The sequence below is a fragment of the Volvox carteri genome (genome assembly GCF_000143455.1).
Source record: "Volvox carteri f. nagariensis unplaced genomic scaffold VOLCAscaffold_44, whole genome shotgun sequence".
NCBI lineage: Eukaryota > Viridiplantae > Chlorophyta > Chlorophyceae > Chlamydomonadales > Volvocaceae > Volvox > Volvox carteri.
The window spans coordinates 38,761-66,294 of NW_003307587.1; the positions used below are offsets into that span (position 1 = coordinate 38,761).

The following is a 27,534-nucleotide window of genomic DNA, read 5'->3' on the forward strand; positions in this document are numbered from 1 at the left end:
AGTACTGCTCCAAAGTACCTGAATCTCCTGCCGGCGACTGACCGCCGCTGCCGCCATCAATGGGTTTCACCCGGCAGCCGATGAGCTTGCAGTATTGGTTCTGGAGCTGCGCCACGCCGCCAACAACTCGAGCTATAGCTGCGGTCAGCTGAGCTTGAATGTTCCGCAGCACGGACTCCACCGTCAAGTCAGGTGCTGCCTTCGACGTCAGGTTGCTTAGGCCGTACTCATAGTACAGCCGGTACGGCTCGCCGACGTACCTGCATGTCAGGTTCCGCACACGCGAGGGGGAAAACGCAGAGAGAGAGACGTATTTTTCGTTTGGATGCTTGGAACAAAACGTTGTTCACAATAATTTCAGGATTTCTTCCCGAGCTACGGGATTCACCCCCCACGGTCCGGAAGTCCTCGAGGATTAACTCTCCTACTAGCGTTAGGCACCGCGCTTGATCTCGTTCTCTACTTCTTCAACGCTTTATCCCCAGTTGCTGACAACAACTGCCTAATGTTGCCAACCCGCGCGACCGTGGGTCACTCACTGCAGCCGATTATCCAGCACGGTGTTTTCGGAGCCGAGAGCCTCCCGGATCGCAGTCAGGTAATCCCGCGTCGCGTCACGGTCATAACCCGCAGCCAGCCACCGCCCAAAGTCTTCCCCGTCGTCCCCGTCGTCGCGCACGTGACTTATCCTGTACGGATCGATGTCCGTACTGGCGTCGAGCACGTCGCGCCAGCTGTTGGTGGGCGCCGCCACGAACGCAAAAAAGTCGTACACGCGACGGCGGTACAAAGGCGGCGCGAACCTTGACACGGCCCCCATCCACCCACCGAAGGCGCTGTACGGCGCGAAGTTGACAAGTGCGATGCGGCCGTCGTACAGCTGCTGTCGCTGCGCGTATGGGCACATGTCGGGCCTACTGTCGCAGGGGACTAACGTGCCCGTGGAGCGGTCGAGCACATGGGTCGACCCAGGAAGGCGCGCGACACCCAGCCGCATACCGCGTGCGGCCCAAGTACCGCTACTGCTGCTACTGCTGCTGCTACTGCTGCTGCTGCTACTGCTGCTGCTACTGCTGTTGCTGCTACTGCTGCCAGAGTTACCGTTGCTATTGAGATTGCCCCTAGGGTCGGAGGCGTTGTTTCGTTCTACGGGCTTTGTGAAGCCGTTTACAGTTGCCACGGAGCCGTTGTTCATTTCAGTTTCGGTTGTTGTGGCAGCTGTGGACAGCAGCGCCGCGCTAGCCTTAAATTCGTCACCTGAGGGTGGAACGGAGTTTCGGAGGAAGGACGGATCCTTTTGGCGAGGTGGTCATTCTCCCTTCCGCCGTCATGGCGAAAGGGCGACGCCATGACGGCATGGAATCCCTCCACCCTCTCAAGGCTCGGCACGAATGACGACCACCCAGATCCGCACCAAGCTCGAGCTCTGAAGGCCGCAACCCCGCCAATGAATATGTATGAATACCTCTACCGTAGAGCCCCCGGCGTGTTCCCTGCCCCCAGCTACAATTCCATCGCCGTCTCTACCCCCCTTTAACTTACCCCCTCTCTTCATATACCTGGTGCCCCCTTCTTCTGCGTCCTAATCTTCGGGTCCCTTCGGATTCTACACATCTCCTCCTCCAGATCTTACATTCCCATTCCGCCTGGGAACCCAACATGTGGCCACATTGAACCCCGCCGGCCCCATGACGCCCCGTTGTCGCGGGGCGCACACCTCCGCCAGCTTGCCCCCCCACCTCCCCACCCCCCCACCCCCCCACCAGGTAGGACATGTACCCACCCCAGTCAACGGTCATAAGGCAACACCCTCGCCGGAACGCCGGGGCCTCGCCGTCACCGTCCCCGCCGGCCCCGCCGCCACAGCCCTGCTCAGCCTCTTTCGGGTCAAGTGCCCTCAGCGCCAGGTAGTGCCGTACAGCCTGAGCCATCGCGGCATTGTCCGCCAGCGGTGCCATGGTCTCCGGGTCGAAAAATGTGCCCTGCGACGTACCTTTGTACTGCAAGTACGGTGCCGCCATGGCAAACAGCAGGAAAGCGGCTTTGCCGACTGGCGGCGGCCCGGAATCGTCGAAGCAGATGCCGTACAGGTCGCCGTGACCATCGCCGTCGGTATCCGTGCCGTTCATGTTGCGGGCTAGAGTTACGAGATCCCCCCAAGTGCTGGGGACGGACAGGTTGAAGCGAAGGAACAGATCACGCCTACGGCGCCATTGATTTTATCATCGTCACCATTTTCCGCATTCAGCATTGCAGTCGTACATGCCGTAGCGCCGCAGTTTGATAGTAGCCGCAGTGTGTGACAGGAAACGGAGGAGGTCGGGCATTGGTGTGGGTGGTAAGGGTGAGGGAGCCGGTGGGGGGGGGGAAATCGTCCCCAATAATGGGGATAAATGCTGTCAATTAGGTGGTGGATGGAGCCTTAGGGGATTTTGGCGCGGAACGGTTCGTCAGGCGAGGACGCTTGGCGAGCCGCCCTGCACGACACCACGTATTTCGCCGCGTGGGGATATCGACCACCCGGTTCAGCAGAGAGCTAAGAGCACGGGCCTCCTTTGCACACGCACACACACGCTGTGTCGTACGCATTGTGTACTGCGTACCTCCATCTCATGTGTACTGCGTACCTCCATCTCATGTGAGGTGCAGGGGGAGTGATATGGTGGCAAACGAGCTGGCACTCGTGGCCATCTCGAGTTTCGCATTCCTTCAGCCGAATTAGGGATTCAGTAAACGGCGAGAAGGAAGGTTTGCTACTCCTAGCCCTAGCCCTAGCCCTTCCCAGCTGGCTGCTGGCTGGCTGGCTGGCTGATTCACCTGTAATACAATAGGAGGAGGTCGCCATCCAGAGGAATGCCGATGACCTTGAGGAGGGGGAATGTTGCAGTTTCAGGGCCAGGATCAGGATCGTCAGCGAGCTGTGGTGGGTTGTGAATGGGAGTGTTGAAGTTAAGTGGTTTTGGCAGGGAAGGATTTTAGAGATATTGGCTGTGTCATAAGCGGGACACATACACACACAGCCGCACCGAGACGCGCAAACACACGCACAACCCTAACCCTCCTAGCGCACACAGCATGCCCCCTGGCCCCCTCCACACTCACTCCCCCCTCAGTTGAGAACCTGCTCGCACCTGGCCATCGTACATTGCAGCTGTTTGGCGGAAGAAGAGACCGACGTCCGTCCAGGCCAGGTCAGAATCCTGAACCGATAGACGCCAAAACAGAATAATGTGTGCGTTACACCCCTCGGTTGCATTACAAAGCGGTGTAAATGCTAAGCGGCCCGTACCAAACATGGACGGGACAGACTCCAGGGACCGTCTTGAGTCTCATCCCCAAGCATCCCATCCCATCCCATCCCATCCCATCCCATCCCATCCCATCCCATACCAGACCAGACCAGACCAGACCAGACCAGACCAGACCAGACCAGACCAGACCAGACCAGACCAGACCAGACCATGACCCACCTCAGAAACATATTCGTTCAAGCTCTGAAAGCCCTGCAGCTCTGCGACCAACCCTGTGTCCCGGACGACCCCATGCCAGTTCGCGGATACAGCAAGGGGACGCCGAAAGGGGTTGGGGAGCAGGTGGCAGAGGTGGTGTGAGTGCGCAGAAGAGTGTCAGTTACGGGGGAATTGCAGCGGGTCGCGCGTATTCTCTTGCCTCCCGTGTTCCCTAAATGGAGGCGGAGGCGCCTTGAGGATGTACATCAGTAGCAGCAGGTTGGGAAACAAGTGTCCCTTTGGTCACAGAGTTTCTATATTCGTTGATACTCCAAAACAATCTCTGTATTGTTTATGGGGGGTTACTAGAGTAAATCTCTCTGCGGTGTTCCGCAGCGCTCCGCATGTATCATGCGATGAATCATCCATCCCCCGGACCACCCGGTTCGCCGCCGGGTAGGGTGGGCCTTCCTCCTACAGTCCCCCTCCGAAACCCTGGTTCTCGTCCCCACCTTCGCATGCAGTTTAGATGTCATGTGAATGGCAAACAGGGTAACACAACTAAAGGTGTAAATTACACTTACAAACCCGGATCGATGTGCATGAGAAATACAAAAAAACATATACACATACACACGTAAGGTTATTCCTAGCCATGTCCTCGCGGGTTTCTGGCCCCGTGTGAGATCACATTACTGTATATACACAGGTTCCTTGGAATGAGAGCTGGTGTATGTAGTTGGCCAGAGGGATCGAACAGGTGATGGCGCTTTGCGTTGATTAGGGAGGACGGTTAGGATTCTGATCAACATAACGCCCCTCCAATGATGGTGTGCTTCGGAGGTCGTTCATGTTGTGGTACGGTAAAGTGCCCCTGGCACCAGCGTCAGGCCCGGATCAATATGTAACATATACATATATACACATATACACACACGCACAGGTTCGGCCTTTACCTGTGGACCCGGCATCCAGCACCCAGCCGTCCGAAAGATCCGTAAGGTTAGACATCAGCTCCTGCCTTGCCTCCTGCCCCACCTAGAGCACCAATGCCCCACGACAAATGCATATACACAACATTTCCGAGCAACAGCCGTGACCGCGGGCCAGGTGAGCAGCAGCAGCAGCAGCCGCAGCAGCAGCAGGGTGACAACATGCCCAAACCCTCTCTCGCTTCCAGTCGCCCGTTATCCTTGAAACTTGGGGTTTCCTAATTAAGCCCTTCTCGCCTCCCATCCAGCCACGGTTCCCCAGGCTAACCTGCAGCGAATCTACCGGGTCCAGGATCACCTGCAATACGTAAGGTGAAGAGAGGATGGATGGAGAGGACGGGTAGGATTGGTAAAAGGCCAAAAGGAAAAGAATGGAGAAAGGGAAAAGGCACCGGGAGTGTGCAGGACCGGGGGATTTGCTAGGGACACTGTTGGAAGCGTGGATCCGGATCTAGCTAGGTAGGGAGGAAGGGGGGCGGGATGCTGGCACCTCAGAGGCATATACACACACGCACACAAAGGCGCCGTCCCTGACACGCGGATCATGAAGACGAGACACGACTCCCGTCCCGTGTCGGCCGCCATCCCTTCGCCCGGTTTCCCTGGGCGCCTCTTCACTCTCTCACCCGCACTCCCGTGATGCTCTCGTACTCGGTAGCGTGCCGCTGTAGCATCGTTAGGATGCCAGGTGCTTGGGGTACCAGGATGCGTGGGGCCTGCAACCGGAGGTACGTCAACAGCAAGCATGGTGGGGGCATTGACCTGGAAAAGGGATTTCGATGACGGGATTCTAAAAGCGAATGATAACGGCAACGTGAGGCGCATGAAGCGGCAGATTGTCGCCTACATCTATAAAGTCTATGTGACCCTAAGTGACCCTAAGTGACACTAAGTGACACTAAGTGACACTAAGTGACACTAAGTGATAAAACGGCCCAGAAGCCTCCCACTCTGTAACATTACATTACAATACATAAACTCTATGTGAGGCTCACACCCCGATTGGAGCAACCAAGGGAAGTGAGAACGCAACACAATACGCAGCTGCTCTACCAGCCTTGGAGGTGAGGCTGATAGACCCGTGACTTCCTCAGGCGCCACGCGTGTTCGTTGATCAATGGTTTGCCACGCGTTGTCCAACCCACTCCCGGCCTTTCACATCCACATAAGCACTTGGGCCTTCGGCTCGTATGGGTAGTCTTACAGGTATGGGGTCACGCACCCCCAACCATGTAACACACACACACACACACACACATAAGCACACAAAAAAAAGTTCGGAACGTGCTTTCAACATCCTCAGTTATCTTGCTTGCCACTTGGTTCGTGTGTGCTCTCGGCACCTTACGATGCCGGCGGCAAGAGAGCCAATCCGGATCTGGGCATTCATCATCAGCCAGAGACTGAAGCCTTGCTAGGACATTTGCCTTCGCCTTCACTGTATTTCGTCCATTCACACACTCATTATTTTGCTAGTTTTTAATGATCACTAATCCTTTCATCCTGTCTCTCCTGTTTGGTCTTGATGCAGCGATTTCTTCCGAGAACCCAAACCTCGGCCCCTCGTTCATCGCACGTTTTCTGTAATCGGGAGGCTTTATAACAAATTTTAAGATAAATGTTAATTATAAACGACATAATACACGCCTGATCGTGTTTACGGGATGTGCCACGGTTCGGCCAGGCGCCGCCTATAGGATTGCGAAGTAACGTTCCGCGTCCCAGCGCACGCTCTCATCCTCCCCGTCGATTCCATTATTAAAAACGTTAAGGTTTTTATATTTAAAACATGACGACTAAGCTCCAGCTTTCGCGGCTACGGCGGAAGATTACATAAATGACGAGAGCGCCTTATTAAGACACGCCAAGGCTGGGCCTTGTACAAGGCCTGTCTATTACCGGACAGCTTAACCTCAAAAAAGCTTCTGAGCGTCTTCCAGCAGCTGAACCCGCCACCCAGCCATCATAGTTGCGTAAATACCAGCTGTCGCCTCCGTGCCTCCTGGCGGGGCGGCCGCGCGGCCGCATGGCGGCGAGGCGGCGGCCAGGGCCAAGAGGGCCAAGCTAACAATCTCGCCAACGCGCCCGAAGGCAAAGGTCTAGGGAGTCATCGGCGCCCTCTGTCCGCCGAACGCCCAATAATCTCTTCCATTCCTGCCCTTCCACATAGCTATCTTACAAGTTTCACAAAGATTTACAAGTTCCATACTAATACGTCTAGTGACCTTGCACATTTTTCCTGAACCGTAATCTCTGGCAAGCCTGTTATTGTGCATGTCCATATAAATATTATTGTACGGGACTGCAGCTACTGCGGGAGAGTACGAGGAACTTTAACGTTTTTGAAGTATCAAGGAATCGAAGTCTGTTCAGCGGGAGGCGTTGGGGGCTTGGCATGGAGACAGCTTGCGCATAATCCAACACGGCCACCCAGTGTTTGTGGCTTTAAGATATCCTCCTTGCAAGGGATTCTTGATGCGGCTTACCCTTTCGGGCTGCACCTGCAGGCGCAGACATGTCGCTACGAAATCCCTTACAGCAGCAGCGACGGCCTCGGCGTAGTCAGTCGCATTTGGTGTCAACCCGCAAGTTCTGCAACATCAAGACATGTCGGGAATTGGGGGACAACACCGCGTACTTTATATTTAGGCTCCGGCTGGGTCTGGAACCAGGAGAGATTGGATCGCTACCGCAATAGTGCTTGGTCATCCTGTCGTTGAAGACAGCTCGAATATGGTTATATGCCTGAGAAATATGAGTGAAGCGAAGCTCACGGCGTGGACAGGCCTAGTGCGTGGCAGTATCGCGTACACGCGCACACCAAGCACCGCCGCTTAGCCTTTCGGCTTTTCTAGTTTCCAGAGCGCCGAATTTTATAACCGTATGTATAAAGCAAGAAGTTTTAAACTGTAAATCATCTGGTTGCGCATGCTGGGCAGGACCACGGTCTGCAAAACCGGAATCCGGTAGAAGCCTAAGCTCGTCGCCAGTGAAGTACCTTTCCACATTCCGGCTTAGGTCCTTGACACAAGCATCAAGCTGGCCTCCATTTATGATGATTGATTCGTTGGTAATGAAAGCTGTGCTTGGGGTAAGGTAGGCTGCCAAAGCCACGCAAGCGAACAGAAGCTGGTCGGGGAAACCCTTCATGTCATTGATGCATCCTAAAGATTTCACCGACTAAAGATGGGCTTGCTGATGGTCCGCATTAAGATTCAAAGGAGTTTTTGGTCATTGTCCAGTATAGGTACATTTTGAATACCGCTGTCATTTAATCTGAAAATTTTATTCCTTGCAAAAGCTGAAACTTATTCCGGACATTTATAATATGGGTACGACGGTTCAAGCTACCTGCCTACCTTCGTTTTCCTGCCATTTTTTCAGCCTACACTCTGAAGTGCAGCCCATAATCTTTTAGTGCTCTTTAAAATCTCCAGGCTTATATATTTTGCGCGATGAACTTGGCCTCGGCCCCGTGGCCATCGACGGCCTGACACTTGCATCCATGCCTGCGCAGATGCCGTCTGATTTGCAAAAAAGCAGCACAAATCAGTATTTTTATTCTTTGTACAACTAATTGGTATCGATACTGTCTATATTCATTAAGGGCACGAAGGCGCCATGATCGGTTGGTTAGCTCACGTTATGCGTAACGGAAATTCCTCCCGTAATACCAAAATCAAAAACCAGATCCTCCAAGTTTTAAATATTCCGTTTATGCATGCACGCCTCTGCGAAACAGGCGCGTCTAGCCGTAATATTTGGGTGCATGAGGTTGCCACGAGGCCATGAAGCTGAAACGTTCGATACACTTGGACTCATTTGTCCTGAAGAGGTTCTTAACAAATTAAGGCTAGGATCACGGCTGTTGGATTTATATATATAACAGCGGGTGCGCCGAGTCCGCAGACTGCCGCCCCATCGATTCATTCTAGCAGCTCGACGATGCACGCCGAGACACCATGCTTTATGTTCCGGCTCAGTAGATGCTGATAAAATGTTAATACGTTATAAACTCCACCGCACACTAATGCGGTCGCGATGATTGGAAGGCGATGCTACAGTCAGAAATTAAGATGCAGCACCTTACAATTCGAATTCGTTTTTTTAACAATATACCCCTATTCCAATGCAATGTCCTTGAGGTCATGTTCCCCCCGGCAAGGATTCGCGAGCAGCGGGGCAAAACCCGTGGTAAACTGCCCCGAGCAAGCACCCAGGCGTCGCAACAAGAAAATGACACCCCAACACCGCAACGGATGAGTCCTCGGAATGCTCACGCGGAACATGCGGAATATTCAGCTCACATATACCAAGACCAGAAACACGGACCAACCCGATATATTGGCTTTCTTGGGGAAGGCCGTACGTGAAAGTACGGTTGCAAACGATGGAAAGGGACAATCCTGTCTAGGAGCATTAACAGCCTGCAAGTACATCGAAGCAGGCGGTAAACCGGCGGCCTCCAGCTCCTTCTTTCGGCTGGCTGACTTGGTGGTGCGCAGAAAACCCTGCTAAGTCGTGCCACCATTTACCACATCATCGGTGTGTACATACATACGTGCATATACGTAGTGCATATACACAAGTTGACGCTCAATTCCGGGGCCCTAGTTCCACACCGGTCAACACGCGCACCGGCAAAAGCCAAAGCTCCCTGGGAAGACGCCAAAGCACACGCCGTGGCAGAGCCCTCAGCCCTACAGGCTCCAAATCCCGCCAATCAAACCATCACTGCGCAAATACCACTTCCTGCCTTCCTGCCCTTCAGCATATCAATCGTTTTAGCGCAGCCGACTCATACCGTGCACGCACGCACGCAGACATGAAGAAGAGCACCACAATAATTTCACCCCAAAGGACACTTTAATATGACTGAACGTGCGGCGTATCCGAGGACCGACGACATAATTCTCAGCACACAGCCAAGGCTGCAATCTCCGCAACTTCAAAAATAGGGTTCGTATAAAAGAAACGCTACCGCCGCCTAGCCCACCGACTAAAATGCCCAGACAGCGCAGCAGCTGCTATAACCCAGAACCGCAACGACCAACTGACCGACTGCCAGTAGTACGCGGTGTCATCTAAAACCTGGGGAAGCTCGCAGCCAAAGCCCTCCAATCGTAGTTGAACTCTGTCGCGTGTCGCATTCAATCGACCTGCCTGCATTACTGTGCGTTCCGCAGGACACATCATAGTGTACTGTACGGAGTAACTACCAAGAGGCAAGGTTGGACTGTATTGGGTTCAGATAACACTGTGAACGCGTATGGTGGCGCACACGCAGCAGCTGTAGCAGTAGCTGTAGCAGTAGCAATGACGTGCATGGGAAGCTACAGACCACTTGACAGTCAAGGCGAACCAAGCCAAACGAATCAAGCGAATCATCCTCCAGCCTTACCGGCAACTTAGCCAAAAACTCAGTTTTAGTCTCAGATCACCGAAACAGGAACGGAAGAGGACGGTTGGAAGGGAAGATAAAACAATGATATGGATGGATGGATGGATGGATGGATGGATGGATGGATGGATGGATGGATGGATGGATGGATGGATGGATGGATGGATGGATGGATGGATGGTGATTCAGGCTTGTTACTGTTGCCGCGGCGCTTCGCGGAGTCCCGGTAACATCATCTCTAGAACACACCCTCCTCCTCCCCCTCCTCCCCCTCCTTATTACTGCTGCTACTAAGCCCACTCCGCCATCACCACTCGCATCACAACGCCGCCGTCACCTTCATTAATTATGATAACCTTTGTTGCTGTTGTTACTGATGATGGCGAGGATAATGAGACCTACAACATACGAATAACACCGTACATACATACACATAGCACACGCATAAGAACGAAGTGCCTATGCTTGCATGCGTACATGCAAGCACGACAGAAATGCATACGTACATGTGCAGTTGCGACGTACACGATGTTCCCGTACATGTACGGATATAGCATACGTTGCGCCCCCCTGCACAACTAGTATTACCCAAGATGGCACTGCCCCCCTCGTTCCACGCGCACATGCATCAACGCAAGCACACGCACACACGCAAGCACCTAGCTGCTGTCCAACCCAACCAGCCATCAGCACCCCTCCTGCACCACAACTCTCGCGCTCCCCACACCATTGAGTTAACGGGGGAAACAGTTGTCACCGAGTTCACCGAGCCCACCAACCCATGTAAGCGTGTGGATGCGTGTATTGCCCCCCCCCACATGCATGTGTGTACATACAGGATAGCGACAAGGGCAGGACCAGTCCATGCTGCTGTGAGCGCGCTGCTGATGGCGACGACGAACAGGGCCCGCCGCGACATTTACATTTGTCAAGACTATCAAAGCGAATATGGAGAATTCAAAGGAAATGTGTTTTCCCATTAAAAAAAACGGGTTCGAGGGGGGCCCCAAGCTACGCTGGGGCCATCCTAGCCGGTCCCTCCAAGCACCCCTGCACAGCACAACCAAAAAGATCCTAGCTGCCGCATCACCCTCCTGTCGCACCACACGTGTCCACACGCCAAAAACCCACCATCCTGCTGAGTGTGATGATTCGCGTGGGACTTATGTACAGGAGAATTCCCAGCTTTTCGTACGACATCATGTCGTACTTGAGTGTGTTCCCAGGTCACCGCTTCCAGAAGGACCCCCAACCTGGGAGCCCTCCAAAACGCGGTGTGCATATACACAACCGCGACAATAAAAAACTGCGACAGGCCCAAATCCTTTTTTTCCAAGTACTGCGAGACCTATTGCGCGAGAGACATCATCCATTCCTGCAACTATGCAACAAGACCTCAATCCTTCGCAAAACCCTTAACAGCCAAGGTATCCAGCTAGCTCTATCCCTCAAAAAATACCCAGCCTTTACAGCCAAAAGACCGGACCGACATCCGAGCAAGCGGCCAGGAGCCGCACCTCCGGTTGGCCATCTCAGCCGCCCTAGATGACACCATGGCGGGGAAATACATCGGAAATGCGACATGACACGACGCGAATGGTGTTGCTCGCTGTGGCCTCTTCTCCCTGTTGGCCTATGATACACTTTGCCGGTTTTGTGCTACCCGCGCCGCCACACAACCCGCACGACACCGCCTTGCCACAATCCAAGCCACAAATCACGCCATACCCACTTCAACACCCCTACACACACAGACAGACACTCGCACCAGGGGCCCCGCTTTTCCTTTTTTGCTTCGTTTTCCTCTTTTATTTCATCTTCACCCTTCCTGAGCCAGACGACGCCAGGCTACAGAAGTACCGGTATACAAGACAATAAGGCAATCCACACACCACACCACACCACACCACACCACACCACACCACACCACACCACACCACATACCACACCACACAACGCCACACACCACACAACACGCTTTCCACGTGGTAAATGAAGCAATGGCGCACAAGGACATAACTCATATCATATCACACACACACACACACATCTCCTCTTAAAGCCGCGCACACAGACCTATAGGCAACACATACACGGCCGCCGCAACTACCCCCTGACTCCGCTAATCTCGCTGACGCGACCGATATAGACCTGGCCCCATACAGACCTAGGGCCGACATAGATCCTGAACCCAGTGACCCATGTAAAACGAAAACAAACAGCTACCCAGATACCGCCAAACCGGGCTGATAACGCTGAAGCTCCCCCCAAACGGACACGAGGCAAAAGAGGGCATAACAGGGCACTCAAGAACCCAAACTGTGCTCCGTGTTTTCGTGCGACGAGTGACCCACCAATTCGCGCGCACATTCCAACGGGTTGGGACTGCTATAGGATGGTAGAGGAGCTGGGGCGCACACGTGGAATCGACACTCCGGCGCGCAGAAGAGCGACGAAGGACGAGAACCCGCAGGGCGCTGTGAAAAGACTGCTGACGAGTGGTCGAGCGGAAGGATTTTATCCTTAAGGGCACCGGTGATGAGAGGTGCATGGCGAGGACGTTGAAGGATGTGGCGAGATGTGCAAGAACCGCCGAGAGTGAGAGCAGGGCAACGCAGCAACGCAGAGAGAGTGTGAGCAGAGCAACCTGACCATGGAAATCAACAAGCCCAAGACGACGCAAAGGCGGCACACAAAGGCATTCACCCAGTTCTCTCATGCAACAGCACCAGAAGCCTATCACCATGCCCTCCTACCTTTCTACTTGTTTCGTATCACGCCCTCTTAACAACAGCAGCATCCCATCCCGTCCGATTCTATTTGTAAACGTAGACGTTCATGTCCGAAGGCCCTCTGTTGGCGGTTGAGGGCTACCGATGGAAACCCTCTTCCGTTCCCTCCGAATTTCCTCTTCCCTAAGCTTTTTGCCTGTTGCCTGCGCCCTGGACACTCCTGCGGTACTTTTACGCGCCTCTACAGCATTACGCCCTCAATGACAAGCACCTCAATGCTCACTGGACCACGGAAATAAGCCGTGGTACATCCACGGGTTGCGCGGAAAGCTAAAAAGCAATACACACACATTTTTGATATGTAAAATGCTACATATCAGCCTACTGAACCTCAGCCTACTGGACCGGCTTTGCGGCTACCGGAACCCGCACTGCGGAAAGACCGGCGACGGAGGGTACTGGCCACCCAGCCCGTGGCGCGGGAAACCAGCTGCCGGAAGCTACGGCGGCCGCCGCCGCTGACGCTGCTCCCGCTCTGTCGTGTGCCGGCGCCACTGCCACTGCCACTGCCGCTGTCACTACAGCAACCCCCATTCTCCAGGCTACGACAGAGTCCCGTGCTGCAGTCGCTCCCGCCCTTGCCGTGCCCAATATCCCCGCTGACGTCAACGCCGCTGGGCCCACGGCGCCTGGCGCCGCCAAGGCAGGCACTCTCGCCCCAACTCCCGGCGCCGCTGCCAAAGCTACTGCTTCTACGGCCAGAGATCGCTACAGCCGCTGTCGTTGCCGTCGTTGTCATCGTCGCCGCCGCCGCCGCCGCCGCTGCTGCTGATGATGATGCTGATGCCGTTGGCGTGGCAGAAGAGGATGTAGGGCCTCCGGTGTCTGTAATGCTGACGGTCGCGGTTGCGGTTGCGGCTTGCGTATCGACAACGCCAGGTGCCAGAAAGGGCGTGCACGTGCGTAAGACTCGGCTGCCGGCTTCGTCCGCTCCGTCCTCCCTCACCGTCTGCTGTTCCGCTCGAGAGGCATCGCGCAGTTGGGAAGGGATCCCCCCGTCTTCCTCGTCCAAGGCAAGGCTGCAACACACGCCTTCGCTTCCGGCCCCCACGACTGCACCTGACCTCAGCAGTGCCTCCTGCGACGCTGCCGACCCCACCGACGGCGAATGCTGGTGGAGCTGCACACGGGAGTACAGAAGGGACAGCACCTGCTGCTGTTGCTGCTGTTGCTGCTGCAGTTGTCGCCATTGCTCCTGCAAAGCCGATGGCGTCGGAAGCCGCGCCTGCGCGTGCGGCCGCGGTAGACGCCTAGGAGATGCCGATGGCGAGGGACGCGACGCCAACGGCTCCGATGAATTTGGCGCGATATCGTAGGGCGATGACGAAGGCCAGCCACCTGTTCCGTCGGATGACTCCCACAGACCGTCCGCTAGCAAGAAACGATCCTCCTGGGGGTCCAAGAACGGTAAGCCTGAGGGCACAGCACGTAGGCCGGTCAAGCCAACGGCAGCGGCAGCAGGGCCGCCGGCTGCCACTGCCATCACACGGTCGTGGCTGCCGTTAACGACACGCATGCCGTCCTGCTCCAATGCCGCACCGAAACCAGCTTCAGGCACCCTGAACGCCCCTGCTTCCGCATCCGCATCCGCATCCGCTGCTTCTGCGGATGCGTGATGGCATGACGACACGGGCCCGTCGAGCCGTAGGGTAGGAACAGTAGCAGCAGCAGCAACAGCAGTGGCAGCAGCAGCAGCAGCAGTGGAAGTGGCAGCAGCATTCCCAGTAGCAGAATTCGTAGTACCGGCAACGGCGCTGGCGGCGGCAGTTCCGACGGCGATAGGCGCTGGAGACAGACCCATAGACCAGTCCTCAGCATCGGCGATGGTGAAACCGACACTTGCGGCGGATGCAAGGGCGCTGGACCGAGGCGAGCACGAGGCGAAGATTGACAGCGGCTGCGGAGACGCGGGCCATAGCAGCTGTTCGGGCGGAGTCCCGATCGTCGTGGTGGCGGCGGCGGCAGCAGCGGTGGCAGCGGCGGCGCCGCCTGACGACTTAGTCGGCCCGGCGGCGCCACTGCCGGCGATCCCGTCCGAAGCTTGCTGTCGAGCTGCAAAGCTGTGACGGTATTGCGACTCCACAGCGTGCTGAGTCAGTAGTCCGAAGCAGTGGCATGAGGCGGAGAGAAGGAACGCCTCGAGGAAGGTGGGTGCGGTATCAGTGACCCGGTAAAGCACGGTAGATACGGCAAAGTTCACGAGACGCAGGGGCCAGGCGACGCAGATACGGACCTGTGCGGACCAGCGGGAACCCGTGCAAGCATCGGCATCAGCAGTAGTAGCAGCAGCAGCAATGGTTGGGACATCAGCGATAGCAGTAGCAGCAGCAGTATCAGTGACAGCAGACCGCTCCAGGAGCAGCAGCGGCACCAGCAGCAACGACAACAGCAGCAGCGACAACAGCAGCAGCAAGAAACAGCAGCAGCAAGAAACAGCAACGACTTCTGGAAAGCAACGTCATCGCTCGCTCGAAAGGTCTCAAGAATCCACTCAGCGCTATCTAACGAGGTGTTGAAGATGAAAGTGGATAGGTGGATAGGTGGAAGGCTCTAATGGCCTTGGGCTGGGGGAGAGAACTCCCCCCAAACTCAAACCAACACACACCCCGGGCGTTCCGGACGTCCTATAAAATTCTCACCACGACCCCACCACAGTCCACCTCGGCTCGGCACATCACATCACATCACATCACATCACATCACATCATCATCACAAATCACACAACTCTCCGGCGATGCTGGAGGACGCACTGCTTCGTCCACACTCTAAGTTTGCCCCCCAACCCAACGTTTTCTTTCCCCTCCCCCCTCCCTTTCCCTTTCCCTTTCCCCCTGACAACATTCTCACCGGTTCGCACAGCGCGGACAATGTCGCACACGCCAACACGTCCATCCAGTACAGCCGACCCCGCCCCGGCGGTACCGGGTACGACGGCAAACCCGCGCAGTACAGCGCCTTAGACAGCGAATGGCTCAGGTGCATGCACGCCGCCAGGGCTTCCGTACGCGACCGATAGGCTGCGGTGGCGCCCGCCACGTCAGCGGCGGCGCACACGACGTACATCCACATCCACAGGGGCGTCAACGCCAGCTGGGTCCACTGGCGATGCAGCACGTGACGCCAGAGGACGAGCGCGTAGAGGGGAACCATGGACCAGCACCAGGTCGAAAACACCCAGCCGTGGTGCTGCTGAAAGTAGCTGAGGGGTGTGTGACGTGTGTGGGAGTTTCATGGGGGCAAGCGACCATGCGGAGGTTGAAGGGCACCAAGTGTGGGTGTGTATGGATGTGCGGACGTTGCGGTTCTTCAGGAGTTGCGGAGGGTGCGTTGAGGAGAGGGAAGTTGTGAAGGAGTTATGGGATGCATGCGGCACAGGGGGCCAGGGCCATGGTGTGGTGGAGAGTGAGTGAGAGAGAGTGGCTGGGAGGTGATGCTGGTGGCGAGTGGTGCACTGATGGTGGTGGAAGGAATGGCCGTGAAGTTAAGGAACGGGAGGTATGGGAGTACTGGAGAGCCTCCGAGAGCGCGCTCGGCCGTGGGAGTTTGGAGAGAAGTCATGGGGGACTCGGATGGTTGGATTCATTCGAATGGGAGGATGGACAATTGGTCATTCAAAGACATGGTACGGCCAGTACAGGACAAAATAAATATAAACCCCTCACCGAAATGACATACATACACACGTACATGCATTTATACATGCACACATACACACACATGACACACATACATACACACATACATACACATACATGCATTTATGCATACATACATACATACATCTTGGCATTCAAAACTCGGGATCTACGTGGGATCCGCATCATCCACGCCCTCAGCCACTGACTGCTCAGCATTCGCTCGGCTCGATGACGACGCATAGAGCTCCCCGTCCCCATGACCCACCCCATCCACCTAAAAATGCCAGCCATCTAGTCTACCCATGCCACCCGCATCCGCACATTAACCGACCGACCTGACGAAGCGGTGCTCCTCCAAGCTACCGAATTCATCGCGATGCAACAGCAGCACATTCGCATGCAATGCCAGAGAGTGCACTCGCATAACGACGGCGTCGGCCGTTCTCACGGCGGCCTCAGCGCCGTGCTGCATCGCCGCCAAGCACCGCCGCCAGGAAGCGCCCACGGTGGCACACCGCGCGAACGCAGCCGACGCAGCGGCGGCGTCGGCGGCTGCAGCGGACCACGTCCGCGCGACGAGGCGAGAAACTGCACGACCAGTCCGCCCGGCCGCTGCGACGGCGTCAGCGTACAGCATAGCAACGCGTCCTCGTAGGATGACGGCCAGGTACTGCAGCTCATCCAAGGCCGCCGCCGTCGCCGCCTCTGTACGGAGTGCCGAGAACGTTTCGAATAGAATTCGCACGACCGCGCTCTTATCACGTCCCCAACGTCGCGGGCGGCTCAGACTCGGTGGCTCCGATGCAGCAGCATAGGCAGTAGTACCGTCACCGTCAGGGTCTGCTGTCACAGGTTGCGCGGCGGCGATGGTGTTGTGCGCGTCGCCCACGAGTCGCGGTGTTCCCACTGCGGTGTCCTCCGACGTTCCTTGCCGCGGCACGTAAGCCAAGTCTATGACAGCGGCAGTCGCTGGCGGTGCGATGTTCACCGTGGTGGCGGCGGCGGCGGCGGCGGCCGCCACCGGCAGCTGCGGACGCCACCCGAGCAAGTCTGTGCCGGCGGCCTGAGCCCAGCCCCAGACAAGCTCCATCAATGTACGGTTGCCAGACAGCGCCGCGACGTGGACGAGCGGCAGCCCGTCGGCGGAGCGGCATGTACGAAGCACTTCCGACGCCGAGCAACCCGCCGCCATCAGGCTGTCCATCAGCGCCGCCGCCAGGCCGCAGCAACCAGCTTCCACACAGTCCGCCAGCCAGTTAAACCCCTCCTGGAGCATCATGTCGTGGAAAAGCTCGCGATTGCAGGCGCCGCCAGCGTCGTGCGTGGCGCTGTACGCCACGTGTCCTTCTGCCGCCGCCGCCGCCACCGGCGCTGCCATCGGCAGCTGCTGCGCGGACAGTAATGGCACCGATGTTGGCACCGGTGGCGGTGATGTTGGATACTGTAATGGGGAGGGAGCCCTGGCGGCGGCGGCTGCCGCCGCCGCCGCCGCTACGGCAGCTGGTGGCGGCAGCGAAACTGCTGAGGAGGACGAGACCCCTGCGGTGGCGGCAGCGGGATCCACAAGCAAACAATCCCCAAGCCAGCCCGAGAACCACTCGTCCAGGAGCTGCGGCGGCGAGACGGTAGCGAGAGTGGTGGACGACGCGATGCCGCCACCGCCGCCGCTGGCCACCGCCGTCTGAGTAAGCTCCTGATTCTGGTGGTAACGCAATGACAAGGAAAGGTTGTGCTGGGACGCCGCCGCCGCCGCCGCCGCGCGCTCGGCAACGTGTCGCCTGTGCGCGGCGTACGTCAGCCAGCCGCCCAGATCCTCAATCACTTGATGCGCCGCCGCCGGCATGGCGGCAGCACCCGCGCGCCCCTGCACCGCCGCCATGGCCTCACCCTCCTCCGACTGCTGCTGCCACAAGTTACAGACCTCATGTGCCCAGCCCGCCGCAGACTCAGGCAAGAGCAGGACCGGCAGGCATGCACACAGCTGTGGTCCGTGCCATAGCTCCACGTACAGCACCCCCGGGCAAGTCAGCCCCGCCAGGGCTGTTCGTACAGTGGCGTGCGCTGGTAGCGGAACCACGTCCGTCTCCGCCACGTCACGCGCCGCCTGGGTGTCGCAGCCGCTGCGGCCGTCGCGGTCATTGGCGAGGGCCTGTAGCCGGATCGCGGCGGCAACGGCCGGAGACGAAGAATCAAGCTGTAGCTGAACCGGCAGGTACGTCTGCTCGCCAAAAGTACTGGTAGGGCCACAGTACCGCAACATCACGCTCAGCTCGGAAACCGTCGCCGGTGCGCACACGAGGGACAGTTCCAGCTCTGAAGGCGGTGCCGCGGCAGGGGCAGCGGCGGCGGCGGCGGTGGGTGCATGATACCTGCCGACATCAGGGCCACTATCCAGGTGCGCTGTAGCAGTCGCGGCCGACGGGGCCGGCTGTAACCCTGGCGCCGCGTCTACGGCTGTCGGGATGCTGGCGGCAAGGTTGCCAGCCGCCGCCGCATGCACAAGCGCCGCTTTGCAAATGAGGATGGGCTTCACGGCGACGTCCCGTACCGGCAGCGACGCGGGGTCCGCCAGCACAGCCAAGCCGCCGGTGTGCGAGGGCCAAACTGTCGTCGCCGCCACCGCTGCCGTCGAGCCCCACGTGGCGTTGTGCGGTACGGCATGCGGCGCTACTTCGCGGGTCGGCTGTGGCTCAGCCGAAGCGCCAATGCGTACAGGTGCCGCAGCTATGGCACTGCCCGTGGCCACCGCCTGCGGCGCCAGTTGCTGCTGCATCAGCGGACTCAAAACGCTGCCAGCAGCTCCGCTTCTGCCAGTGACATCAAGGTGCTGCTGCTGCTGCTGCAAGAACGGCGGCGGCGGCGGCGGCGGCAACGGCCGCTCGTAAACACCATCAACCTCCCAGCTGCTACTCACTGCCTCGTCGGGTTCCCAGCTCTCCGTCCCAAGCACCTGCCGCAGGTGCAACGCAACGCCACTGCCGTCAACCGTACTCACCGCCGTCAAGGCGCTCTGCATGCGGCCGTTGCGCGTCTCCCGGCTGGTCATGGCAGTGTCACGGCTGCGCAGCTGTATCGCGTCCAACAGCTGCGCCACGTGCATGCTAGCGGATGGCGTACCTGCGGCACCACCGCCGCCCGTGCTTAACGACCCATGGGTCGGTGAAGAAGCCGGCCCAGCTCCCCGGTCCTGCAGCAGTGGTGAAGCCGTCGCCGCCGCTACCGCTGCTGCTGCCGCCGCCGTCGCCGCTGCTGTCACCATACCCGGCAGCGACATTTCAGTTGCGTACGACAGCAAGCCGGCGCTGCCGACGCGAGCGCCGCATGGCCCCGGGGCCCCGTAGATGTATTCCTGCTGAGTGGGTGACAAGAGAGGCGTGTACCGCATGGGCCGATTGTGCAAGAAGGCACCCAGGCTTAGCCCCAGGCCCGGCACAGGGGAGGGCGATGCTGAAGGAGACACCAGGCCAGCCAGACCGGAGGGAAGTGGGCTGCCGATGCAAACAGCCGCGGTCGCTGCCGGGCCAAGGACGAGCAGCGGGTTGCTGCTGTTGCCGGGCGTGGAAGCGGGGCTGGTGCTACGGATGGTGCCGTGGCGCTCCGCACGCCACACACCGGCGACGCGGCGACGCGGGCCCGCCGCACCGCTGTAGAGACCGCTTCCGCCGGTGGCACCGAGGCCATCCGGGCCAGCAGCAGCGGCGGCAATACCGCTGGCGGCAGCCGCGTGCCCGCCGTCGACGCTGTGGTGAAAGGCCGCCGGGTCATCTACGTGCTTCGGTGGACCATCTCCGCCTGTGCTGGCCGTACGCGCCGATGCTCGAGGCCAACGGCACGGCAGCTGCTGTGGCCCCGTCGCCGCGCGTGCTAGGTTGCGCGCATCCGTGTCCGCCTCTGTCGACGGCGCCGCCATGGCTGTGGCCGCTTCCCCTGCGTCCCGGCCATGGCCTGCCGCCTCAATTGCATCCCTCGACGCCGCCGTGGCGTCGCCAGCTGGTGGATGCCCAACGCCGGCAACCTCAGCCGCTGCCGCTGCCGCTGCCGCTGCGCCGCCGCTGCCGTACTGCACCCACGCGGCGCCACTTATCCCACTTGCGCCCTCGCCGCCGTCATGGTGGCACGGTAGCTGCACGAGCGACACAGTCATACAGATGCTGCCGCGCCGTACGGCAACGCCGCTGACGAGGTACCTCGGAGCCGTGGCAGCGGCGACGGCGGCGACGCCGTCCACGGCAGGGTTGCCGCAGCGCCTGGTGAAGTTTGAGAAGCTTTTAATGGTTCCAAGTATGTCACCTTGACAAGAAGCTACGAAACGCTTTTACAATATCAATCTCTGAGACCCAGCTTGACCCGCTTAAGGAAGGAACTACAGGATAGCAACACTATCGCCGGGCCAAACATTCGGTACCAAACAAAGAGCCAAACGCGAATGGGACGGGGACGATATCAACGGTGCCCAGGTGCCGGAGGGACACACACGCACATACGCTTGTGTTCAACGCTTAAATAGGCGCTCATATGGACACCCATAGGCAGGCAGCCATACACTGCAGATACACACGTACAGACACACATACACACACACACCTGCTGCCGTCGAAGTGCCCAAATACAGCCTGTTGCCAGTCGTCAGGAAGCTGCTCCGGCTCTGCACCCACGATTCGAATTCGAAGCACTTCCCGACGAAGAAGCGACCTGAGGCGCTGGCGCAGCAGCGGCGGCGACGGCGTCGGCTGCGATGCCCCGCCACCGCCACCGAGCAGCTCCCGCATTGCCGACAACTTCGTCTCAGCTGCCAGGCTGCTGGTGTCCCTGGCGGCGACGCCGCCGTGGGGCTTTCGCAGCAGCGACAGCGGCCACAGCGGCGTACAACCCGCGGCCGTGGGGCAAGCTGCAAGGGCCCTGGGCCCGCCGTTATCACTGCCACAGCCACTGCTATAGCCACTGCTGGACCAACGACCAGGCGCAGCAGTGACAGTAGCCGTCAGGACGGTTAAACCGCCACTGGGCTGTAAATCGGAAGCGTCTGGAGGAGCCGGTATCGCCACTCCCCCCGGCCTGCAACCACGTGTGACAGGGAGCCAAGCCGTAGGCGGCCTGATGAGCAGCTGCAGCACGGCACTGCTTGCGCTTCGTTCCGGTGCTGTAAAATAGTGGCGAGAAATAGATATATACGAGAAAAGAAGACATAGGTTGTTCGAATGCACGGCCGCAAGGAACGGCACGATGACGTTTCCCGGGTACTATTCTAGGGACTGCCCTCACCGATCTGACAAATGAGGAGTCCATGGACGGGATGGGACCTTCATAATAAAGGCTGCGACCGCCGCGTGAGGGCCTATCGCGTGAGTTCTGACCCCGTCATACCAGCTATCGCACGCACCTCCGCTTCCTGACAATGACGCCGCAGCCACCGCAGCCGCTACCCTCCACTTCAGTTCCATCCGCCGCCGTCACCGGTCCTGCTGACGCCGTCACCGTGCAGCGGCCACCGGCGTCGCTTTCCACCGGTGAAACCACAAGCTGCCGCTTTAGGTCCGTTTCCCCCGGTACGACCAGCGCCGCCGCCGCCGGTGGCATGCCGTCAAGGCCCGCTGCTGGCGCTACAACCGGCGGACACGCCGCCAGGCGGACCTCCATCGACGGCCAGGAAAGAGCCCGCAGCCACAGTGTCAAAGCACCGGCGGCGCCGCCGCTGCGACTCACTGCTGTTGGGGCAGTCACGCGCCGCAACGCCGCGGTGCCGCTGCGGCTCTGACCCAGGCCCAGACGCAGTCGATGCAAACGCACCGTGCCAGGCAGCAAGCCGTCCCAGAGCGCGGCCCACGCCACGGCCGCTAACGACGCTAGTACGACCTGCAAGGTGGAGCGAGAGGCGATACGCGAGGCGGGGCGGAGGCGAGGCGAGGCGGGGCGAGGCGAGGCGAGGCGGAGTGGGGCAAGGCAACACATGTAGTTGGCGGCACACGCGCACGTGCACGCGCACAAGCAGGTAGTTAGGTCCAAAGAGGAGGATGCGCAACGGGTGACAGACATACATGGCATACTGGGCAATTGATGCACATGACATGATGCATACTGGCATACGTTGGGCATAGGGACCCTCCATGCCCTCCCATCCGGCACCCGCACCACCCCGTCTGCCGGAAGAAAAGTCTCACTGTCACCGGTACTGGAAGGAGGTGCGACCCCAGTTACACGAGACTTCATAAATCCATGCATTGGTCTGCGTCGGAAGGGCAGAACGATCTGGCTTGGCTAGTCATCCCCCGGTACGAACAGCCCGTGAAGTTGAGCAGCAACTGCTGCGGCCGCTGCGGCCTGCAGACAAGCCGGCAGGCCTTTTATCGTTGCCCTGCACACATACACGCACATATACACAACATACACTCACGTGAACTAGCACCCGGACGGGCTGGTAGTATATGGGCACGCCGGCGCGCAGCAGCAGCACCGTGGTGGCCACGGTGCTGCCAAACGTGACGGCTGCGGCAAGCGTCACCTCCCAGCAGCGCATCTAAAAGGGCAGGGCGGTGGGGGCAAAGGGGGAGAGAATGAAAAAGCAAACATGGTCATGCAGACGTAGGCGGACACGATTAGGTCAGGAAGGCATTGCCGCAGTGCTTTGCGCACAATAGCATGCAGCCAAGTAATTAGAATACAGGACCGGAAAGGGTAAGGGACGAGGGTGGGCTATTGCCAGACAGTTGCTATGCTGCTGCAAAAAATCCTACAGCTGCTGCTGCTGCTGCTTAACTGCTGTTGCTGCATGAGTTGCACCAGACCCACATCGCTCCGGAACCAACTTTGACTGCCTGCCTGCTTGCCTTCGCGAACCCCGGGCCGGCACAGTCAGCAGTTACTAAACGCTTGCTGGTCAGCTAAGGAAGGGCAAGTTAAGGGTTGGGAAGGTAGGAGCTAGAGGGAGGAGGCGGTTAAAAGGGCTGCATTGTGCGGGAGCTCACCCCTGTCAAGGCGAAGTACAGCAGGAAAAGAGGGCGGAGAGGCACCAGCCGCGATAGCACGGAGGGGACACCAGGGCTTGAAACCAGCAGCGGCAGCAACGTAAGGAGGTGGTGAAGGAAACATGGCGCAATTAAGAACGTGCGGCGGGCCACGCGCTGAAAACGGGATCCCGGAAAGAAGGCTGTTGCGAGGCAAAAGGTGGCGTTGGTCAAAGCGATGCAGGTTTCTGACAGCTCCTCCACGCCCTGCCAAGCACTGGACGCGTGCAACCGGAACGCGAGCTGCGGCCGTGCTGCGAAGTAAGCAAAGCCCCGAAAGAGGGCGCGGCGATGATGACCAACGCCTGGGCATGGATAGCCTGTAAGCAACTCTCGGACGAAGCCGAGATGCCGATGGTACCGGTCAGGTTCGGTACAGCATAAAACCTGGTCCGCGACCCTGACGGGGAGAAACAGGCATATGAGGTCCTATCAAGAGCGTAGTACAGCCGGTCATCACAGGAATGCGAAAGATCATCGACCGCAAGGTCTTGGCCTGGGCTGGTTTAGCAAAGCGCGAAGAATAGTAACGCGTACCTTTTGACGTATACCCATGCCGCCAGCCATAGCGTAAGAGACTGTAACGTAACCACAAGAGGCCCGGTGCGAGTAAGGCAAGTAAGGAGCCTGTGTTGTCCGCCTGCCCTCATGCCTTGCTTTAGATACGCCACAGTAATGCGCAAGCCTTGAGCTCAGATGCAACAAGAGCAATAAGCCGTCGGAAACGGTGTTGTTCATGCGAGCTTGAGACACCCGGCCGCTCGGCCGCCCCTCATTCCAAGCTGTTGGAACATCCCTGAAATGCCAACTGACGTGTAGTGCGTGCGTTTGCTTTAGTACACAGGCTCTAAAGGTGGTCCGGCAGCAACACTGTTGAATGAAAGTCGTCGATAACTCAGGTACAGTAATGTAATAGGGAGTTATAATTCTAGTAGCCTGACGAAACTCGTGCCGCTGTGATGCGCTCGTCCAGCTCCCACTATTTTTTCTGCGTGGTACGGACCATCATCGGTTTCGCCGGTTTTCAATAAGGCTGAGGAAAGCCAGCAGGTGATTCTCCCCAGGAACTATGCCTTGCCGTGCGGCTGGTGCTGTTCATTTTCTTAACAAAAGCTGACGTATACGGCAACCAATAACGCAAAGAACGGATCCAACGGTTGACTTTTGCCAGCTGGCCCTGGCATATGAAACGGTGCCATTATGTATGTCCCACCATTTTAGATGTGGCTGTATGATGGGGCCAGGATTTGTGCACGACGATGGGGCAGCCACAGAGTTGACCACCAGTGACCAACCCAAGTACCAAACTGCCAACGCTCCCATCTTTGGGAGCCTCCCCGCTCTATATGCTTTATTCGGAGGGTGATTTCTTACAAGACTGTGGGGCTCTTACTCGTCACGTTTATGTCTGCGTCTATCTGCTCACTCTTTCTGCTGTTTGAGGCGTGTTGCGACAGTCCAACTTCCACCGCGGATTCAAAAAGCCTTAGGAGGCGCCAATCACAACCTGCAGCTGCTCTTGGAGGCTAATACGAGCGGGAATGGGTGCCAGCGGGAAGAAAACGAAGGGGAAGAAAACGAAGGATACGGTGCTAGGCAGCCGTTCTCGCTGACTCTCATTCCCTCTCCGCTCCTGGGGTTCCAGCCGGCTTAGGTCCGGTTGCCGACGGTTGCCTTTCCATTCCTGCTGATTTCCCCCCTGCTCTGTTTACGTTCCTCTTCTTCTCCTTAGGGCCACCGAACGTGAAAGAACGTGGTTGTCCTCAGCTTGCTAGACCGGTGCTCTCCGTCCCGTGCAACAACAATTTTCTGAAAAGGAATGCTTCCGCTTGGGATTAGATGTATTTAATCCCCCCGCCCACACAGCGACGCTTTGCCCTCCGCCATGGCAAACGCCAAGACCCACAGCCCTTGGCGGAGGGCCTTTCGGCGCGTCCACTCCACGTCTTACACTCCATGACATCGCGCGCCTACGGCGCCCTCAGCAAAAGGACTGTGCATAAGCAAGCAGAAGCAAACAGCAGGCGTTACCACCAGAAAGGTTTTGGAACCCCCTTAAAAAGCTTCTACCCATACTCCACTGCAAGCCTACTGCACATTTGCGCTTGCGTGCCGGTGCCCCTGTTCCTTACCTGCAGTTTCACATCATATCCAATCCCATTGAGCTCCAATCCTTTCAATGGCCTCCACACTCCACCAGCTGCGCATTTCCCCGTTATCCAATCCATCCCACGTGTCCCTGCGGCTGCATCGCGATGTGCTCGCGCCCTCAGTAGAAAGAGGGACCGCTAAGGACGGCTTTGCCTGGATCATCCACCAACACCCAACATTGACTGACCACCATGTGCGATCATCCCCTCCCGCCGCATGTGGCCTACAGGCCACCACCACAGGCGACGACACCCCCCCCGTCAACTCATTCGCCACGGCCGGCCGGCCCCACCGTGCGGATGGCGCACTCGCTGCCTGAAGGCTCCCTGCCCATCTGTTTAAACTTTGCCTCGCTTGAACCGGAAAACATCCGGATGGCATCCGAGCGACATGGGAATAGGAACCGCCAGGCACCTAGACGCAAGCCAACCCTTGGAACATAGCCTGTCCGTTGTTACCGCCCTTGTCCTACCCAAGGGCGGTAACAACAGACAGGCTATGTTCCAATTCCAAAGGGCAGTAACAACAGACAGGCTATGTTTGTCCTACCCGTTTTTCCTGTTTCTTTGCTCGCTTTCCAAGCCTGTACACTAAACCCCCATGATTACTTTATCTACCTCATTGCGTGTATGTATGTATGTATGTATGTATGTATGTATGTATGTATGTATGTATGTATGTATGTATGTATTTCACGGCACTCGAAAAGAGCCATACCAACCATTCCAACTGGGTCCTGTATGCTCTGCAATAGCCAGTGTATAGCAGACAGCAGAGCCGGGCCCAGCTCATCCCCCATCAACTTTGCACGTCGACAGCTCACCTTACTATTCCTTGCACAATACAATGCCCCATCACCCATGCAATTGTGTGTGTGCGCAGTCCCCTACAGCGCCCCAAGACATGCCTGGTGTATCGCCTCCGGTGCCGCCGGGGTCCCAAACCCAAACACACCAAAGCGCGCACATGCAGCTGGCATACGCCCTCACACGCGCCTTGGTTTCCCCTCCACACCCCCACCACAGCAAAAACTTGAATCCTGGCATGCACGCATTCTTCCTGCCTCACGCCTTCACGCATTGCCTTGTCCTGCTGCATACCCCCCTACCCAATTCCCATTAAAGGGTTCTGAGGCAGCGGCTCTCGCTGCAGCCTTTCGCCTATGCGACGCCTATGCGAGGCCGCCTCTCTGTCCCTGTCTCATCATCGCTGTCCCGCGCAGGTCGCAGTGCAAGTCTCCAGCATCTCCGCCACTACCTCTCCATACCCTGCGAGGCCGAGGCGGACATCAGTCGCGACCAGGAATGGAAAGGAAACGTGCCGATGCTGACGCCGACAGAGAGTATGTAGAACCAACTTAACGCGCTTGCGGCTTGCTTATAAGGTTGGTTAACCCTGCCAATGGTTCAGCAATTGGTCAAGGGAATCAGCCCCTTACTTGTCCGCTCCGCTCGCATTCATACCCAGCCAGCTATCCTCTCTCCGACCCAACCAGCACCCTACCGGCTGAGGTGGGGCCGGGTAGCCGCCATAGCCTGGGGCCGGGTAGCCGCCATAGCCCGGAGGAGGCGGATGCCCAGCTGGGGCCGGGTAGGGGTAGCCCGCGCCTGCCACCAGTCAGGACGGCATGGGGGGAGGTGGGCCGGGGGGGGGGGAACTGAGCTTCAGCGTGTATGGCACCATGACGAACAGCTCTCCTCCTTCCTGTTATCCAACTCCAGGTTACTGCTGCTGCTGATGATGATGTTAACTACGACCGCTTACACCAGCCACCTTGAGAAGCCGGTAAGCTTGCGACAGGGGCTTTGAACAGGCAGCTAGCTTAGCTTCTGCTACTACTACTACTACTAATAATAATAATAATAATAATACCACTACTACCATCTATCGTGCAAGCCTGGATTGCAAGTGTGGGGAAAGGCCAGGACGTTTCTCCGCTTCAAACCACAAGGCATGGTTTGCTGGATTTGCCCCGCAGTCTAAACGGATGGCCCAGCACAGGCCCACAGCCCGGCGCAATAGGGACACAGCAGGGGCTGCAGAAGCTGCAGGTTTGCGAAGATGGGTGCAAGCGCCGGCCGGGGGGGGGGGAATGATGGGTGTAGCCGC

General features: G+C 57.9%; 1 protein-coding gene across 1 annotated transcript in view; it reads right to left on the reverse strand.

Annotated features, from left to right (window-relative positions):
• Window positions 1-7,591, reverse strand: part of VOLCADRAFT_95425 (uncharacterized protein) — a gene marked incomplete at both ends in the record, with an annotated part of 18,545 nt that extends 10,954 nt beyond the window's left edge. Inside the window, 12 exons of the mRNA XM_002954601.1 lie at window positions 43-260; window positions 540-889; window positions 1,151-1,257; window positions 1,784-2,163; window positions 2,818-2,918; window positions 3,132-3,200; window positions 3,471-3,523; window positions 4,406-4,487; window positions 4,710-4,739; window positions 5,068-5,157; window positions 6,928-7,033; window positions 7,440-7,591. Coding sequence (XP_002954647.1) covers window positions 43-260; window positions 540-889; window positions 1,151-1,257; window positions 1,784-2,163; window positions 2,818-2,918; window positions 3,132-3,200; window positions 3,471-3,523; window positions 4,406-4,487; window positions 4,710-4,739; window positions 5,068-5,157; window positions 6,928-7,033; window positions 7,440-7,591 — 1,738 coding nt within the window. The remainder of the gene's footprint in view (window positions 1-42; window positions 261-539; window positions 890-1,150; window positions 1,258-1,783; window positions 2,164-2,817; window positions 2,919-3,131; window positions 3,201-3,470; window positions 3,524-4,405; window positions 4,488-4,709; window positions 4,740-5,067; window positions 5,158-6,927; window positions 7,034-7,439) is intronic.
• Between the last annotated feature and the right edge of the window lie 19,943 nt (window positions 7,592-27,534).